The 21,265-nt window shown below is 35.7% G+C and overlaps 2 protein-coding genes across 2 annotated transcripts in view; one reads left to right on the forward strand and one right to left on the reverse strand.

Annotated features, from left to right (window-relative positions):
• The window catches only part of galla-1 (cytosolic iron-sulfur assembly component galla-1), a 194,175-nt gene that overhangs the window by 117,488 nt on the left and 55,422 nt on the right, over positions 1 to 21,265 (forward strand). The gene's annotated exons all lie outside the window — the stretch shown is intronic.
• Positions 12,853 to 21,265, reverse strand: part of ssp3 (short spindle 3) — a 52,970-nt gene continuing 44,557 nt past the window's right edge. The window contains exons 18-21 of the mRNA XM_034970654.2: positions 18,174 to 18,282; positions 17,778 to 17,878; positions 15,695 to 15,856; positions 12,853 to 15,183 (exon numbers count right to left, since the gene is read on the reverse strand). Coding sequence (XP_034826545.1) covers positions 15,085 to 15,183; positions 15,695 to 15,856; positions 17,778 to 17,878; positions 18,174 to 18,282 — 471 coding nt within the window. The 3' untranslated portion in view covers positions 12,853 to 15,084. The remainder of the gene's footprint in view (positions 15,184 to 15,694; positions 15,857 to 17,777; positions 17,879 to 18,173; positions 18,283 to 21,265) is intronic.

The raw sequence follows: 21,265 nt of genomic DNA on the forward strand, positions 1-21,265 counted from the left end.
ATAGTAGAAGCAAGCTGTGATTGCTTAGTGGATAGGACGTCCCCCTCCTAATCGGAGGTCAGGGTAGAATATAAAAGATAAGTTAAGTATCTAGGTACAACTACTTCTTAGTCTAGCAAAACAAAATAATGAACTTGCACTTTCAACACAAATATTTTAATTACTGCACAAAAAATATTATAATTGAGATGGCAATCGGGATGGAGACACCCCGCACACTCGCACTGCCCCCGCGCTATCCCGGTGCGGGATAGCGCGGGTGACGTGTGGTTGTGTGGGGCATCCCCCCACCTCATACCCCATTTGCCATCTGGACTTGTCGCGACATTGCAAAAAGTATCTAGGTTACATGTGTAAAATAATAACCTCTATTTTCAGTAGTGAATGGTTAAGCACAGATTGTCAATACATACATACCTATCAATATTCGCGAACCTGCCGATATTCAATTAATAAACACACTACTTGTAATAAATATTTATCGATATTTAAACGCTAACCTCTTATGTGTGTCTGACTATAGCATCTTAGCTCTCAAATGGCTGGACCGATTTGTATGCGATTTTTTATACGAAACCTAATTTAATTGTTTGATAGCTATACCTGATGAAAAACTGTTCAGCCGTTTGAGGATTATCAGTTATATTTCTCAACATTTCACTCATCGGGGGTGATTTAAATTTTTAATTTACACTGGTTAGTATAGTATTTCATAAAGTTATTAAGTCAATATTTACTTAAGGCCTACCCCAAGGCAAGGTTCAGTCAGACCATCAATAATAAATTACGTATTTCTGTCTTCCTATTATAGGATTCTGTGATCCTGTCAATATTTTACTGACTATAAATCAGTGCCTTAACATTATTTTGCGATATTTATTGTCCGTCTGAATCTTGCCTAAAATCTTGTAAGCGCAGATTTCAAATTTTTTCGTTAGCGCTCTTTAAGGTGACGCAGGACGCTCGACCAAAATTGGCAGCGCACGTGGGTAACATGTTTACTTTTCACTTGACATTGTATGAGAAAGTTGAGAGGCACGATGATTTTCACTGAAATCAAGCGCGCGAAAAGGGTTTAGGAAAAGTATTTTTGAGAAAAAACTGCTGAATTTATGTTTGCAAAGTAAAGCTATTTCAACTAATGAATAAATAAACTACGTCTAATGATAAATTGTTTTATAATTTTCATATCCCTAATCTTATTTATTTACACCCAAAGTTGTCATTAATTTAGTGTTAAAATAGGAATCTTTTGAGCCTCGTAACTTTTAAATCAATATTTTTTTCAATGTTTTATATATCAATAAACCTAGATAATGACAAGATAAATCGATATAATTCTTAGTTTTGTGCGTACAATATCGAATATTGTTGTAATTTCCCTCCTACGTTTGTATGAAGAAAGCACTGAACTGAGTCCCCTTAATGAAGCCTTTCACTGATAGATGAATGATGTTTTAAATGATAGAGTTATTTATTATTTTTATTGGATTTGATAGTTGTTAAAATTCTATACGGATAATAAATTATTGCAAAAATACACTAAAATATTAGTTGATTAACTTTCTTCTATGGTTTTAGGTATAAGTTAGCTTTCGTTTAAAGTTTCACTAAGTGTCAATTGTATCACGCTTTTTTATTCGTAAGCAAAATACTCAACAAACTCTCAAGTGAAAAGTGCAATTTATAAAAACTTGATAATTAAAGTGACAAACATGGAATTAGGACATAGTCTAAGTAAGTAAGTGTATTTAGAAAGAAAGAAAGGAAAAAATATATTTTATTCATTAATGGCGTCACAAACAAAATTAAATTTTATGGAAATCGAAACCTAATCTACTTATGAACGCGACAGGTTGAGATGGCAATCTGGGTATGCGGCGGGGGGACGCCCCTCACACCCGCACGTTACTCGCACTCGCCCCACATGGGGTTAGTGCGGGGGCTGTGCGGGTGTGCGGTTCGTTCCCTCTCTGATTACCATTTCAACTTGTGGCGTACTATATAGTCACATAGCTGACCCGCCCCGGCTTCGCTCGGGTGGAATTTTCGAACCGCGTCATTTACGGGAGCCGCGCGGGTACCTTACTCATAGATCTAAACTCCCCTCCCGCACGCGCACCCCCGCCTTGGTGACGCCCACTTCGCAACGGGCCGTGCAGCAGAAATCGTAATATTTTAATTTCGCCATAACTTCAAAACCAAACGTCCAATTTTAATCATTCAAAGACCAAATATTATCTCCATAAACTGTTCTTAGTGATGAAATCATTTATTTTGATAAGGATTAATAGCATGAGTAAAATAAACGCGTTTAAATGTAGTCCAAAAAAAATTCAAGATTTTTAAATAAAAAAATGGTTGCTGTGCCTCACTCGACATAGATGGGTATAGTGTGTCGCGGACTTTTTTGTAGATATTTATAAGATCTACAATTAATTAGAACATTTTATGGTTCTATCTTTTATAGTTTAGGCAGCGTACGCAAAATAAGTAACTTTTCTGGTTGATTTTTTACACCTTGTGTCCGAAAAACCCAAATATCTTACGGAACCCTATTTTTTTTCCAAAATAAAATATAGCCTATGTTACTCGTGGATAATGTAGCTTTCGAATGGTGAAAGAATTTTTAAAATCGGTCCAGTAGTTTTTGAGCCTATTCAGTACAACCAAACAAACAAACAAACAAACAAACAAACAAACAAACAAACAAACAAACAAACAAACAAACAAAGTTTTCCTCTTTATAATATTAGTGTAGACAAAATAGGGGAGAGATCTTGTCTACACGCTAACTCCTATCGCAGACTACTGACAATGTCGCTCCGACAGAAGTCGGCAAAAATACAGGCTAATGAAAACGTGCCCCACAGGCCACAAACACACGAGTAGATGCCACAAAGTCAGCGTAAAAACGGCGACCACTGCACCGTCTAGTCGACCGTTGTCGAGTAAAAATCAGTTTCAGAAAAGCAGAAACTCTCTGCAGTAGGAGGCTGTCTGTCAACTGTTGGCGTTATTTTTGAGTGAATATTAGTCGTCATCATCATGATGAACCCATCACCGGCTCACTACAGAGCACGGGTCTCTTCTCAGAGTAAGAAAGGCTTTGGCCATAGTCTACCACGCTGGCCAGTGCGGATTGGTAACCTCACACACCTTTTAGAACATTATGGAGAGCTCTGAGGCATGCAGGTTTCCTCACGATGTTTTCCTTCACCGTTAAAGTAAGTGATATTCAATTATAACTATAATACGCCTTCAATTATAACGCATATAACTCCGAAAAGTTAGAGCTGCGTCCCCGGGATCGAACCCCCCGCCACATGAGTAGATTGCCCCGACCTCCGATTAGAAGGCGGACGTCCTAACCGCTAGGCTATCACAGCTTATATTAGTCATTATTAGGTATACCAGAATTTTCCAAATAGCGCAAACGTTTTTATACAAATTCTCATACTTAGCTATACCAAGAAATAATGCTGAGGGTGGAGGGAGGAGGATGTAAAACCTCAGCTTTAGCACAGAGTAAGGCATTAGGTATCACATCTGTGGCAGACTGAGATCGCGTCCGCGTCGGTAGGGATTAGAGACCAAATCACTTTAGCGCTTCGCTTGCGATCAGATCTTCCGACAAAACGGAAAGCCTGGTCCAAAATGAACCAGTCTGATGAATCCTCAACTTTGATCAGTTACTTTTCTTCACTTCTTACATAATTTCTTTTGGGCAAAGCAGATTATCGTTAACGTTAGCATTTTTTTTTAAATCTTATGAATATAACATTGTTCGAAACAATTAAATAATTCAAACTCGCAGCCCCTAATCCGACGAGATTCTGCGCGAGGCTAAAAATCGTATGCGCCCTCATGCCTCAGGTCCATTATATACTTACATTTGGGTACATTTGCGCCCTACGCTCGTGAGGGAGAGGTAAAAGCATATTTATGTTAGTTCTGATTGACGATGATGGCTTCCCCTTGGTTGGAGAACGTGCGGGTCTGTTACGTCGATTTTCTTTATCTTACCATAAGCTGACACGCCCTGTTCTTCGGATTATTATTTTACAAAAGTTTCTTACAAAATGTGCTAAGTTGTGATGAAAATGACATTGAAATACACTTAGTTTAAAAGTTATAAGCAAATACAAACTAACGCAGTTTTTTTGTAGACACTATCAGGTCGAAATATTGAAACATAAAAGTGACAAGAGAGAACCTGTTTTATATTTTGCAGTTTTTCAATGTACGAAAACAAAAAAGGAAACATTGAAGCGTTCTCGAAGATACAGATAAGTACACCTACAAATATTTTGTTTTAAACGTTTAACTAGTGCAAATTAAGTAGGTATATGAAATTTATTAACTTTTGTAATTAAATGTTTTCAGAAAGAAAATGTCGTTAAGGTTTTGTTACTGAAAAACATCCAAAAACTTGGAAGTTTTATGACTGCCGCTCATGTTTATCAAATTGGATTTTAAACCACAGATTTACTAGATCACTTATTTTATTTTAAAAATTACTCTTTACCTTACTTATGTCAATTTTAAATACTGGGTTACTGGACTATACTTTGTGATACGAAATCACTCTTTGATATATAAAAGGAAAAACTGACTGACTGACTGATCGGGCTGTTTTTTTGCTTCGTATTGACATACAGATTGTTATTATAACGTAGACATCCGCTAAGAAAGGATTTTTGATAATTCAACCCCTAAGGGGGTAAAATAAAGCTTTGAAATTTGCAAAGTCCAGTGGCGAGCATACGCTAGTTCTTTGATATAAATGTAACAATGTGTACCTATTGGGTACAAATTCGTCGCAAATGAGCGGCACACTACGCACTTAGCGCTCTCAGTTTCCAGCGGGGACATTACGAGGTCCCAACTCCCAGTAGCTATCTACTCTACATGCATGTATAGCAGGAAAATATTTAGTGTAGATAGAGGTCTATGGCAGGCTAAGGATCTTGTAATAATGTTGTTGCTACAATAGGAAATGTCTATAAATACCTACTCATTTCACTTCATATTCGAGTATGATAAGGTTTTCTAATAACTAGGTGGGTAAGTGTAGAAACGTAGATTTGCGCTTGACTGAAATAACATTCAAGGTAATAAGAATTTTCTTCCTATCTATTGGAAAATGCCGAAAAATGAAGATTAAACGGTGAATCATTTTAAAGTCATTGACTCGCCACACCTAGTCTGACCGTCACGCGAGTTCAGGAGTTAATCTTTTTATAATTGTGCTATATTGTGGGGGTGGAGTGACGTCAGCGCCAGGTGTCCTCTGCTAAGTGGCGGACACACGGACAGGAAGATATTTTGTTCTCCGCAGATTTTGTATTAATTTGAGGAAATTAGTCCTGGCGCAATGGGCGCGTCCTTTTGAGCACGGCTTTTAGTCGTGGTCTAACTACCTATTTTAAAAGAAACACTACTTACTTTATTAAAAATGTGTTTGTTTCTTCTTCAATCACGTCGCAACGGATCGACGTAATTTTTTGTTTGGGTGTAGTTAAGGACCTGGACAGTGGCATAGGCTACTTATCCCGGAAAATCAAAGAGTTCCAATGGGTTTTTTAAAAACCTAAATGCACACGGATTAAATCACGGTCATCAGCTAGTAAGAACATATTTTTACCTATTCTAAAATCCGATAGTTTTTTTATTCTTTTTTACTTTTCTCCGGAATTCCTACGGAATTTCGACTCTGCAACCACGCGAAGTTGCTTGGTGAAGCGCCGCACTTGATCTCAATCCTGCTTAGTCAATGGTGTTGCAAGAAATGCAGGACATTATTTTCAATGATTTCCAAAAATAAAACAATATTTTTAATTCTTATGAACCGTGTGTGCCGTGCATTGAGGGTGCGCCATCCACAGGGTGTTTGCGTTCTGCGAATGACGATCTTGTTACAGAGTGTTTGCGCAGATGATGCGCTGGCAAACATTCTGCGCTCGTATTGTATAAGTTCTACTAGAATGACTCTACTAATATCGTCTATCTTGTTATATACTTACCTATACCTACAGCCAGCGGTTTTCTCATGTATACCTACTTACAAAGATTTTTCTTTTACTTATAGGTACCTATCTAATCTGATATGTGAGCATACAAGTTCATAGTGTGTAATTATAGCCCTCCACTCTGTTCGGTCCTCATTTTCTCATAGTGGTTGTTACTTGTAAGTGAAAGGCTAGTAAGCGTCTTGACCTGGTGAGATCAGCGTGCAGCGGCTAGGTGATCTGCAACGTGGTATTTTACCCTCCACCTTGCCTAGGAGTTTTAACAGATTACCAGGCAGTCGTCGGGTAATGTGGCCAAAGTATCCCAGAATCCTTTGGTAAATACCAAGTCATTGTAAGTCTAGTGTTATGAAATAGCTCCAGTAGGTACTACTAGATATTTTGTTTGTTCACTTAGCGGTAGACGATAGGATATCTTTTCTTTTAGCCTACATACCTTTCTACCTATCTGTAGAAATGAAGAAAAACTAATAGCTACATAATGTTGGTAGTTACTAATGGCTAGGCGCAGTCGAAGCCGTGTAGCTATATTTTCACAATTTCAAAATTCTATTTCCAACCTCCCCATCAAAGAGGGTGAGTGCATCTGGTTAATTACGGAGGGGTACCTACCTACCTACTATGACTCCACAGGACTCATGTACTGACCATTACCAACATCGAATAGTCCATAATAATCGACCGCATATGTTGTTATTATTGAATTTACATCCAAAAATTGTAGCCTTACGAATAAGTATTTTTATATCCCGCGACTACCTCTGCCGCGACTTCATTCGCGTGGAATTCTATTGTTCCAAATTTTCTTTGGTTTTCCCTTGTAAAGTTAGATATTTTTCCCCAATAAAAAGTAGGTAAATACCTTTGCATCTACGTCTCCAGGATGCAAGTTACAGGGGCCTGTCCTATCCTTGAAATATTTTTGAAAAAAATCTTTAGCTAAAATCTATTTCGTCAATTTTTTATCGGTATGCTTGGTAACGACAAATAATGACTAAGTATAGAAATTACGTTAATTTAGTCTAGACCAGATTTTAACAAACTTAATACACTTCGTAAATTCCCAACGAGACTCGAGCTTTTGCTCTACCTAAAGGAGACTAATTTGACCACTCGTCGGAGATAGTAGGATTTTTGGAACACAATAAAACTAATTTAATTCCACACAAACCCAGAAAAGATTCAAATCAAATAATTTCTGTACACCTATAATTTCCATTGTCTAAATAGAAGCCAGCGCTGATTAGCCAGATTTTCGACCAGTACAATTTGATCCCCAATCTTACAAGCCAATAAACATTGAAAGGGTCTTTGTGAGTGGTTCCTTATCTACCCTTCAATCACACCATATGTGTCACGGATAGGAATCAACTACCATAATTAGATGATGCAGTAATAAAATCATTGCTGCGACATAAAGGGAACGTTATCTTTCATCTTTTACAAAAGATATGTAATCTTTTGGGTAGTAGGTAAATGAATTTGCAATATGTTTAAAATATAATATGTTGTTGGGTTTTTAAGTGCGACTTTAAGATGTTTTAGTCACATTTTTCAATGTTTATTATAATAGCCTACATTGTGAAGTTTGTTTTCAATTGAGTTAGTTACTTAGATCAACTAAAATCCGTTCTATTCAAGCTTAGTACAAAGGGTGATTAGAGATTTTCAACTACTAAATAATTAGATTAGCACGCTTTTTGAAAAGCTGTTAGTAGGTCTGTAGGTAGGTATCCATATTGAAGAAAGAAGAAGCGAACGCAGAAGCTATATTTTAGGTATAGGTTTTAGGTATTGGATTGTACTTAGATACCTTTTGGTTTTAAACTTAGATACGCGTTGTACCTACGTGTTTCATGTGGAACAAGAGCAAAGGTCGTCGATTCACTAAAAATAAACTAAAACAACTATATTGTGCACGCACGTCAATGCATTTCAAAAGCTTTTAGGAGTGTATACTCAGAAGCGCGTAATACAAAAGAGAAACATTTTACTTATATCAATTATTATTATTTATCAATCAGAGAGGTACCTACCTATATGCAACAAGGTTAATGGCAGAGACATGGAGGAATCTTCTGGCGTAGGCCCGGACCCTCAAATGGCTGTAGCACCTGATGATGAGATAGAGTGGATGGGTTATATAGTAAGTATATCAATAAATTAGCCTATTTGGGTCCACTGCCAAATACTTATAAACTTTCCTGAGATAGCGCCAAAGGCCACAGCTCACGGTTCTTCCAGGTCACCATCGTTTTAAGGTTCTTAGTTCTGCGGAGCTGGAGTTGTCCACGGGATTTTTATGTTCACTTAGAATAAACTCAGATCACTAAATACTTACGCCAAATGACGCAACAACTGTCGCTTTACAAAATTTAAATAGGTAACCGCTTATAAGGAAATCTGTGATTTATGAAGTGGCTCACTGCTGTGGAAAAATTAGGCCTGCATAGGTTTGTTGTCTATTATACATAAGAAACATACAAAAGAAAAGCTAAACTTAGGTAGGTATTTATTCTTTATAGGAACGTAGAATTACGATGTGACACGGCCCACGCCACGGCTCCTACGCAAGGTTAGGTACCTTACCTTACTGGTAGGTATACTTACCTGCTATGAAGTAACTGACGTTTGGTAAGCAGAAATATGGAGGAAGCATGAATAGGTAGGTACGCAAAATGACTCAAATCGCCAATCGTACTTAACATACTATTTTTAAAGACACTGAAGTTAAATATCAATTTGATCTTTGATTTGAGAGAGAGCCAGCGCGTGTCAGACCTTTGTTATTTTATAAAAGCTGAAAGATTCTCTGCGTATTGTCCCCAACACCGGGAGGAGCGATCGACGAGCAACTTTGAAGTTTGGATCATGGTGGCTTTGGGAGAGACCCCCTGCCAGACCCCCTGGCTGGCAAGGGGTTGCCATTATACTAAGTGTCTGGCAATGCATGACGTGATTTCTGAAACTATTCCAAAGAAAATATAAAAAAAATTTTTACTCCTACTATTTTTTGACTATTTTGACGTAAGATTTTTTACATCTTTATTAGATACCTGTTATCTCCCAAAGCCACCATGACCCAAACAAACATCCAAATAAACGTTCCTCCCAGTGTTGGGGACAATACGCAGATAAACTTTCAGCTTTAATAAAATAACGAAGATCTGGCACGCGCTGGCTATTAATTAGCCCATAATTATTTGGGCTAAACTAAATCTAAATATTATATAGTACTTAAAAGGAAAGGTGACTGACTGACTGACTGACTGATCTATAAACGCACAGCTCAAACTACTGGACGGATCGGGCTGAAATTTGGCATACAGGAGGCTATTATGACGTAGGGATCCGCTAAGAAAGGATTTTTGAAAACTCAACCCCTAAGGGGGTGAAATAGGGTTTGAAATTTCTGTAGTCCACGCGGACGAAGTAGCGAGCATAAGCTAGTTAGGCACAAGAAAGTTACAATAGGCATTGGAAATGTGTTAAATAAATAACCAAGATTTTGAAACATGTGGAGTTCGCTCTCGCATAGACACATCCATCGCTCTGCAAGGTCGCCGTCAGCGTGAGTAGTGGAGATGAGGCTGAAATAAAATCACTACACTGATTTATCGCTCCGTTTGATTGCTTGTCTACATAAATATAACTTTACATATCTCGACACGCCTCTACCAAACCCGGGCGAAAATTCTGCCGGAATATGAGCCGACGATGAGGAAAAGAGAAGTCTTTAAATCCGGAAAAATCTTTACTTTTACTAGCTAATACCCGTATAATAATACGCGGCATGCGTTCTAAATGTATTACTTTCCAAGTTTATAATTTCATCCCTGAGTTCCCGCAGGTATCTAGGGATAGCACCAATCAAATCGAAAGATGCTGATTGCTGATTTATCTTATATATAATATAATACACGGCAGGAAATATTATCGACCTTTAGAAAGAGATACTTAGCGGTTTTGTAGAACGTAGTCTCTGTCGTTGAGGCAGACAAAACGTCACATAGGTAGGTATAAGGTATGAGTGACAGAGATAATGATCTACAAAGCCGAGATCTCATTCTAAAAATCGATGTTCAATATTTCTTGCCGGCTACTGTACCTACTTACTTAGTTACCTACTTTTTTCTCTAGATAAAAGAAATACTTAGTGAACTCATGAAATTCGTATTGCAATTTTAAAAAAATGTTCGGCATTCAGAAATTATGCACACATCACTTCCCTACAATAACGGAATGACAAAACATTTTAAAGAAAGATAAATGAGAAAAATTCAGCATAATCGCGCTCCGAGCAATGGCATGGAAAAACGCTTCCGATGCCTGTCGGGCCCGCGATTTATGTGGTATTAACGGTGTTTGAAAACGTTCTATGGGTGAATGCTTTAAAAATAAATGTGTCTATAATTTCCCTCTACATTTAAAAGATTTAATTCAGTGATTTCAGTCTATACTAGGAGGTATGATCTGGTTTAATGTACCTAAGCAGAAAAGTACGATATCCACGACTTGTTACTAATAACTTCAACCCTGGTAACGGGCTGCCATTTTTTAGGGTTCCGTACCCAAAGGGTAAAACGGGGGCCTATTACTAAGACTCCGCTGTCCGTCTGTCACCAGGCTGTATCTCATGAACCGTGATAGTTAGACAGTTAAAATATTCACAGATGATGTATTTCTGTTGCCGCTATAACAATACTAAAAAACAGAAAAAAAGAAATATTTAAAGGGGCTCCCATACAACAAACGTGATTTTTTATGCCGTTCTTACAGATAATGGTACGAAACCCTTCGTGTGCGAGTCCGACTCGCACTTGGCCGGTTTTTTGAAGTATGCTCGAATGAATCAAAAGGTGCGTGCGTAGGTAACCTTTTACGCCAATAAGTATGACCTTATGTCTAATCTGTGCTCGCTACGCACTCTACGCACTGTACCACAGAATATAATACCTAATACTGTACCCCGTACCTACCTACCTCTACACAAGCAGACGAATTTGTCTTCAATTTTTAAAATACAATAATTGTATGAGCTTGCCCAATCTGGAGATCTATAATAACTCTCGACTTACATATTGATTTATTTTTTATTAAATATGTTTTTGCCTATTCGGTACACTTACCTATTATTATTATAGGCAAAACAATATATCTAGTCTCCGCAAAGTTTATTTACTTACCTAAATAAACTTATTTCCCCAGAAATCTTAATGTTTAATTTTCATACTATTTCTACTTTTTAAATAGTAAAAAACCAGTCAAGAATTCATAAATCATGCTAAATGTTATACATAGTACACATTATAAGTATCCATTTTTCATTTTATAGAATAGTAAAAACGAATGTGTTCACACGACGCGACGGCGGACAGTCAAATAGATAAATTATAAGCTAAGTGGCGTATAAATACAATATTGGAGTGTCGAGCATTAAGTTCCGCTCGCTCTTAGCTTCTGCTTCCGTAGCGGTTTACATACAGGTTGCTCTTTTCCACCTTCCTCTCCTTGCCTGTCCTTGTGTGTAAACTAGAGAGATTAACGCCGAGTTGTACGAAACAATTTCAAAAGTTTAAGTGAAGATTAAACTAATTTAATCACGAAACTTCATAGAATTCTTTTGATTAATTTACACTGATTCTGGGTACGGAATATTGTTTCGTAGTCCTGAGTATTATAGTACTTACTTAAGTTTAGAAATTAGAAGTAGTAGAGTACTCACACTATTTTATAATTTTTTATAGGCAACGGGGTACTTCTTACCTCCCAATTTTTGTAAGTAAATCATACCTATACCTAACATCAGCTGCTTACAGAAAATGGCGCTGCGCTGTAATTAAAATAATTCTAGTACTTAGATATTAATTTCAATCATGTTTATAACATCATACTGTATATAACGTGGCGTCGCCATATTTCTAACGGCACTTAGGCGCGGAGCGTAAATTTGTCTGATCAAAGCGCAAAGCGCCACCGCCACTCTACTTGTGACTGAGTTTGATAATTGAACTCTTGCTTCACTACGCCTTTACATCGAGCGACAAAATCGACACAGGTTTTCCGTTTTTCGTACGTGTCATTTCGACTACGTATGAGCAAAGCTTAACGATATAGTCGAAAGGTGGAGGTGGAACCAGGTCAAAAAGTTCTTTGGTACGCTCTCCGAAATATATCGGTTGTTAACTTTGGTTCGTATCAGAAATGGAATTAGCTCAACATTTCTGATACGAACCAGTTGCCTGGCTATTGGTATTCTACACAATATATTCCACCATCTGATTTGAGGACAAATATTAATTTGACGTGTCAAACATACTATGTCGTATTGTAACGTCTTTGTCGTTTCTTGTAAGTGGCAGCCTGCGAATCACTCTTAAATTGTATCAACGACCCAATGACATCCTTTATTCCTTGTGTTTCATCTCAGCATAAAGGCTGAAATGTTTTGATTTCGGTGGTTAATTTACAAACTTTTTATTTCTTAATTGAATTGAGTTATTTCATCGTTTTTATTATACTCTTTGTACGAGTATAATCATATCAAGTCGTAGACTTGTGTCTACGACTTTGCAATAAAAACTAATATTGTTTTTCAGATATTACATTGTCAATGACGACGATTACGTCCGATCCGAGTCCGTCAAAATACGTTCCTTTTGATTTTGTATGGGAGCTACATATGACGTAGATATGTGCGGTGTGTAATCGCTGTAACGGTATAAAAACGTGTGCGGAAGCATACCTACGTATCAACAGGTTAAGAAATAAGCAGGGGAAAATAAAAAAGTGGTAGGCTATACCTACTAATTAAACTAAATTCGTTGTTACACAAACCGTTTATTTATCGCTTACTCAAAATAATTAATGAAAGTTATACGCGAAAGTTATTAAACGCTAAAAGAAAGAAATCACAGATCCAATACATTTAACTCGATTCACTGTTGCTAAAACTAAACAAAACTATACATCGTTCGCAACAAAAACTAATTAATATACATCACAGTTCATAAAAAAAGATTTATCACAAAATAATTACGACATTGGAAAAAAACTACACCGTCTTGACTTAAGCTTTCGATTGCGTGCATTATCATTATCAGCCCTTACCAAAATTTTATTCAAATATAAAATGTTTTCCAACAATTTAATGCCTATTTTCCTTTTATATCACAGCATTCCTATAATTTAATACCTAATTTATTTTTCCTTTTCAATTTTCTCGAATAAACATCAGGTGTTCTGCAAGGCACACTCGTAGCACACCTTTTTATATATTTCATGCGTTAGACACACCAGCTTAAGATAATTTAAATTAATACTCAAATAAATACTTAACCAATATAAAACAATAATCGCAAATAAATTGTTGATAATATTCTCACAAAAAATAAGCAGATCGCAATCTTATAAACTACAAAGAATAAGCCGTCTTCTATAAGTCCATGAAGATGTTATAGAATACCCATTTGTTCCAGATAGTAAATATATTTGTGCGATTATTAAATTCACTAACTGGATAGTTCGAAAAAAAATATGTTGGATTAGGAAATCAACATGTAACGATACAAAAAATTCAATTGTTGTTAAAAGATTTTACATGCATAGAAAAATATGTATAGAGACATCAAAAAGTTAAGACAGACTACATATAACGACGTAATATTATTCAGTGATGTATGTAAGTTATTTTTAGGGTAAATATTTTACTTTATTGATACTGTTCCGATAAAATACGTAACATCGATAAGACAATTTAGCTATGTAGGTATATCACAACATCTATTATTATTATTTAGGTATGCGTTTTATATGTTTCAAAAGCAATCGTTTACCTTTAAATATTATTAATATTCATCCAAAAGTATGACAAAAGTAATGATCTGTCCTATTAATTTATTAAGTTTCTGTCTGTATAGTAAATTCATCTTCCTAAAAGTTTTCAATTTGTCGTATTATTTGTGTGCATAATAACTACATAAATACTAAACTGCCAATAACTATCATAAGTACAAATTAAACTAACTAATTTATATATTCGTAAAGTCTAAGAGTTTATTTATATCTACAGCATGTAGTTAATAAAGAAAAAATATTGGACCTACTTGAAAATCAGTTAAGCGTTTTTATTAATATGGCGATGCTTATAGTTTTCACATTAATAAATAATAATATTGCACATCTACAACACAAATTTCTACAACAAAAAAAATAAGTACATCTATACACAAGACCTAATAATATGATACTGGATACAAAGACATACATCCCTGATATATATTATTCAAAACACTACATAGAATATATGAAAGCACTTTCAGGGTCACAGGGACGTACATCAGGACTAGCAAAATATTTTAATACAAGTGTGTTTTGTATGAGATTATATTCCGAAAACCTTCCAAAAATATAAGTAAACTGTTGAATCAAATTACACATTAATTTGGCGTGTCTTGTAGTAAATTGCAACACGCTAATTAGATAATACTTATACAAGTATTCAATAATATATTTATAAGGTTATCATACATATATCTACCTCAAATAAACAGTATAATTTAAGATTTCGTGACAATTTTTATTTATCTTGAATGTATTTCTTAACCGGGGCAGTGTTACAAAATCAATACCGTGCAGTGATTCTGGCATCGTAGGATTTAAAGAACATCCGGATACAAGTCGATTTTATGGCAATACTGTCAATACAATAAAAAAAAATCCTATCGCGAACCTAATAATATTGATAATGTAACACAATCAACAACAAATTGAAAGGTATCGATCCTGGAATAATACCGTTTATAGGCCAATTTACAGTTTTGTTTCTCTGTGTTTTGAATGATTAAACAATTTGTCGTGTTTTTATTTTATTTTAATGAATGTCACGTTGTCATTTTCATTTTTATCAAAATTTGTAAAGCTGAGCCTCATTAATACTTAAGCCTGGGTTATTTCATTGTTATTAGTCTTAAATTCGATTTTAGGTGTTAGTTTTCTTTCAACAAATACTACAGTGATTTCGTGTGTTCCGTATGTTTTGTTGTACTCTTGATTACTTCTTACCGGAATTCTTCTTCAACCGTCCCTGCTTGATAACTTTTATTAGCTTTATTTTCTGGTAGCCCGGGTTTTCCAAAAACTCTTCTAGTATCTAAGGAAATAAAACAATACTTTATGAGTGCATGCATTAATTTTTTCCATAAAGCAGATGCACCGTTTTAAAATTATCTAAATCTAAATTTAACACAAATAATTTCTGAAAGTGCGTGTGACCATTGATGCGTGTGACAGATTCAAATCATTCGTATCGCTTATGACGTTAGCAGAGGTCCGTTGTCTGATTACATCACCGCGTACAATTTAAGATTGCAGACAGACTTTTATTTGTATTAGAATAAAATAATACGCGAAACGCTTCGGAGGTTTGCGACACCTATGCAAAACGTCATCATCTATCGGCGCAAAATATCATCATTCCTTATACTTTCGCGTGGCTAGGGAATGCCATTTGAAAATCTGTTACTTATAATAATAAATTATTCTCCGGACATCTTCAAAGCAGGAGAGAGTGACAGGCTTCTTTTCCCAGAAAATCAAAGCATCCTCGGGATTTTTAAAACGATTTTTAGCGACGAATAAAAAATAATACAGGTAATACTCACACTCATGCTCATTTCCGAGGCAATAGCAGCTGCGGATTGTGGCCGGTCGGCCAGAGTGATGAGCGTCGGCAACAGCGCGTTACATCGCGCTTCCGAGACGAACCAGTTAGCGGGCAGAGTGCACAGTGTCTTTATTACGCTCCATCCCTCGCAGATTGTATCCTACATTCAAGGAAAATTGGTCAAGTGCGTGTCAGAACGGTAACGTGACATGAAGATAGATGAAATGAAGGTTAGATGTGAGAGCGGTAACGTAAGTCAGTACCTAACGTCAAATTAAAATATAAAGTTATACTTATATGCATAGTATAAATGCAAAAGTTTGTTGGTTGACAAACCAATCACGTCGATCCGTTGCTCCGTTACGGCGTGATTGAACGACAGTTTAGCGTGATTGACAGACAGACAGTAACAGAGCAACGGATCGACGTGATTTTTGGCATGGATACATCATGTAGTTAAAAACCTGGAGAAGCAACCCCTGTAGTCACTTTTTTATTCCGATAAATCAAAGAGTTCCCTCCAGATTTTTACAACCCTAAATCCACGCAAAGTCGCAGGCATGAGCTAGTCCGTAAATTCAGGGAAGATAGAGAGTAGCTCCTCGCTTTTAAAATGTATTTGCGTTAGGTATACTTCTTTACATCTCCAAATCAACCAATTTCAACAAAGCTTAAACACAACGAATAGGACTCATATAGTAGGTATTACTTCTCATTCCCGAAGGTTTCCCGCAAAGTTAAAAGCTAGTTTAAAATCATTAAAAGCATAAGAATAATATACTGCTGTATTAGGTAACAAAATAACATCGTCCCAAGTTTTATAGAGCCCACTACCATAGATCCCATGTGTTTGTTGAAATTCATAAATTATTCATCTAAATGGTCACTCCCCTAGTCAAACACAAGAGGTACAATAGCGGCCCTGAGTGCTTCCTCGAGCGACTCTGCCTTGAAACACCTGTGTCCGTGGGAAGTTTACGGAACTTTGCTAATAGGCATATAAATTTACATTGTGTGTAAGGTACTCGTAACTTTTATTAAATTGTAGCAATTTGTGTAGACAGGATATTGTTTAGGGATACATGGCACAGACTCAAATTAATATTGGTATTGCACATTATGAAACTATTATATTATGTACATAGATAGATATTTGACGACTAGCTTATATTCCTGCGATTACATCCGCGTTGACTTCACAAATTCCAATGCTCTGTTTTACCCCTTTATGGATTGAATTTTCAAAAATCGTTTCTTAGCTGATGTCTATATCATAATAGCTATCTGCATGTCAAATTTCAGTCCAATCCGTCCAGTAGTTTGAGCTGTGAGTTGATTGATCAGTTAGTCGGTCGGTAGTCAGCTTTTCCTTATATATATTTAGATTTGAAAGCACTTGTGAAAGTATATTTGATAAGTTAATATTCTTATATCAGTTTTTAAAGAGCTAGTAAACGTTTGTGTCAAATATATTCATCTGCTATCAATTAAAACCTTCGCATACTCTACTAAACAAATAATTTAACACGATAGAATTAATTGCAACGGTGTGCTAAAGTCAACTTCATGTGTGTGTCAACTCCAAGTGGCGGGTAAAAACTAACAAGTGATAAACAAATCGATCGACCCATTCTTATGCGAATGACCTCGTTTGACCATTGCAATGTCCAACGACTTTTAGTTTCCTTCCACGGCAGTTCTCATGCGGGTTCCACCTGCAGCCTACACGTGTTTCTTATAATTAACATTTAGTTTTTGTTGGTTATTTGTATGCTATGACGGTCATTTATATGGATCATCAGTTACTGGTTTAATATAATTTTTTTTTAACTTTCCAGATACCTTAAAACTTTTAAAATACAAAAGATTGTCAAGCATTTGTATGCATAATTCTCTACTACAAGTATATTAATTTGTTTGTTAGCGCATCGTGTGAAATCCACTGCATTTCTTCACTGTAATTCAGAAACCAGAAACACCGCAGTTTAAAATATAATACTATGAAAATCAGTTATCAAAATTTGGCTTTAAAGCTACTTAAATGTACATCTATTTTTAAATAAAAGTGCCAATCGACTTACCTGTAGTTGGGGGTTATTCACAACCACGAATCCGACTAGTTTAATTAAATCTAGCACCATAGTCTCGGACAGAGTTTGATCCAGCCGCTGGTTGCCTAATCCTGCACGAATATTATATTATTAGATACCTTCTTGATCAAGAAGTGATATTAGAGTAATGCAGCAAATAAAATTGAAGTATACGTCTGTGATTTCGATTTTCGATATCTACAGCTGCAGGAATCTTCAGAATTATTTTGATGGGACTTTGAGATATGTAGAGGAATTTGAAAGAAGCACTTTTTATTTTGAAATAATAGTTATTTCGCGGGGGCGAAAACTTCAGCAACCACTAGCCAAAAAAAATCCATTTTTTAATAATATGTGGTGCAAAATTGATTAAGATAATTCTCTTACCTAAAGTAAAAGTCCTCGGCGCCTCCTTCTCATTAGGTGCGTGTTGAGATAGAAGCCTTGCGACCGCCGCTCTGAATTCCAGAGGCCAGCCGTCTTCGCCGAACGCTTCCTAATAAGTAGATAATGTGGCTAATTCCTTTGTACACAATCTCTAAATTAAACTAAAATGGCACGTCTAAATCTATTGCTATCCCCTTCATAATGTTGCTCGCGGAAAAGGATAGCACTAGATTTAGACCTGTTAATTTAGTTTAGCTCAGAGACAGTGTACAAGAGAATCGGCCCCATTAACAAAAAATATAAGCACACATACATCTTTTTTTTATATTTACTACTAGCTGCCCCGGCGTATTTCGTACCGCGTAACAGTAGATTCTTTTTCAGGATTTTTTTTTAAATTTTTCTCTCCGTAAAAACCATCCCGTATTTCAAGGAATATTATGAAAATAGAAATAGCGAAATCAGTTCATAATATGTTCTCGAGATTTGCGATCAGCAACACATTTAGCGATTCATTTTTATATAGGTATAGAGAAGATAGGCAAACGTATGACCACAATCACATCTGATGGAAAGTGATGATACGGCCTAAGATGAGACGCGTTTACCTAGAAGATGCCTATTCACTCTTGTTTTAAATAATCTATTCATAGATAAGCAAACAACAACCCTGAATTCAAACTTTGACGTTGTAATTGTAGTTTTAGGCAAAATTTATTGGAACAACTACACACAAACCAAGAAAGAGGCATATATGATATCGAATTTACCCTTACGAACCATTCTCCTAAATTTCTTACATTATTATAAAATAATAGCTTATCCCCGCAGCTTTGTCCGCGTGGACTATAGAAATTTCAATACCCTATTTTACCCCCTTACGGGTTAAATGTTTAAAAAATCCTTTCTTAGCGGATATCATAATAGCTATCTGCATACAAAATTAATAAAAACAATATTAATACAAAAAAAAGGGTTAAATGTTCAAAAAATCCTTTCTTAGCAGATATCATAATAGCTATCTGCATACAAAATTTCCGTCCAATAGTTTGAGCTGTGCATCGATAGATTAGTCAGTCAATTTTTCCTTTTATACATATAGATTATTACTATCGTAATAAGTCTAAATTCATTATTTATGTCCTGTTAGATACAACGAGAGTTTGGCAAACATATTTCGCACGTCGAAACTTTCCTCTTATCCACTTGTTAGGACATGAAGATCCCGCAAGCGGTCGAGCGTGAATGAAAAAAATCTGGCAAGCTTACGATTGCTGGTCACGCAATGGACTCATTCAGTTTCAGGTGAGATCTCAGTTTATGTTCTGATTTCTTTGTGATTTGAGGGGGATGAAAATGTAATTTATTGTTGTATAGTAAAAAAAAACTAGTTTCATATATAACAAGCTGCTATCATAATTATAAGTTAATGTTAATTAACAAAAGCGATCAATCAATCCCAATTGTACCCCTCAAAAAAGCATTATAAACCCAAAACCATCGCATCTGCGACCACAGCTAATAAACTTATAATCGTGTTTATTATCTATTACAGCCCACAGACAACTAAACAAACAGGAGGTCCCGTGGGCCCGCAATTATTCATGCCATTATGGGGCCCTGCAGGGTCCGTATACAGACATCAAAAGTTTGGCCCTCGCACCCTGGAGAGTTAGATTGTTTGATTTTTATTATTATTTCAGTTGAGATGTTTTAATATTTATACTTCTCGTTTACTTTGAAGTTATGAGTGAAAAGCAAATTTATTATCCCGCATCAGTGTTCGCATTCGCAAACGCAGAGTTCTTAAAAGCGTGGATGTCTATGATTAATAAGCTTTACTTTTCCTATGCCTAATATTAATAACTACGTAGGTACAGATGGGCGATGGCTTCTACTTGTAACAAAAACAATAGTTACAAATACATAGCTAACAAAACAGTAGCCGGCAAGAAATATTGTACATCGACGTTTAGAATGAGATTTCGGCTTTGTAGAGCGTTGTCTCTGCCACTCATATCTATGTGACGTTTTGTCGGTCTCAACGACAGAGACAATGCTCTACGGAACCGTTATCTCTTTCTGAAGGTCGATGTTCAATAGTTCAGAAGTCAAAAGTCAAATGATTTATTCAAAATAGGTAATAAATTACTCTTTTCGATAGTCAGTTGTTGGTTGTTCTTACCGGCTACTGTACAATATTGCTTTCCTGTACAGTTGTACTTTCTTTTCTCTTAATTAAAAGTATTTTTGGTACAAATAAAATAAAAAAAATATATATATTACCTACCATACTTTCAATGTAACAGAAACACTACCAATAAGTATTACTTATTACGATTTTTATTACGAGATAAGTTTACGTTTGATGACTAGAAAGCATATTAATTATTATTATGGTAAGGTCTAGGTTGGAGTTATGTAATAAGCAAGTAGAGCGTTCAATTGATTAGATCTACAAAATATACTTTGTGAGCAAACTTTCCCAAATTGAGCGTTATTACTATAACCCTTTCAAAAGAATTTTCAATTATACTGGAAACGGTTCGTTCTCATCATTTTACAATCATCTATCACGTGCCGCTTTTGTATAGTTTCCGCTGCACTAAACATCATCGTATTATATCATTTGATAATGGAATAATTAATATCCTTGTCGTCGCGATATTAGTAGAAGATATTAGGTACAATATTTATGAACATATCCAAATTAGTTCTTTTCAAATCAGACACTTCATTACGGTCAGTAAATCATTCCTCTTCGCTGAAAATCTACTGGTGTACCGCTACACAAAATTTAAAAATATAAACAAAGTTCAAAGGGATAAACCTATCAAACTTCGTCATGTCTCTAAAGCTACACGACAATAACGAAGTAAATTGTGTAGTGTAAGAGAAACAAAAATTTACTAATCAAACGAAGGAGAAGTATTTCCATTATATACTAATACTATAAAGATGTAACGTTTGTAAGTTTGTTTATAGGGGGTAATCTCTGGAACTACTGAACCGAATTTTGAAAATTCTTTCACCAGTAGAAAGTTACATAACTCCTGAGTAACAAAGGCTATATTTTATATTCAAAAAAAATT

Source organism: Maniola hyperantus, chromosome 7, assembly GCF_902806685.2.
Source record: "Maniola hyperantus chromosome 7, iAphHyp1.2, whole genome shotgun sequence".
Lineage (NCBI taxonomy): Eukaryota > Metazoa > Arthropoda > Insecta > Lepidoptera > Nymphalidae > Maniola > Maniola hyperantus.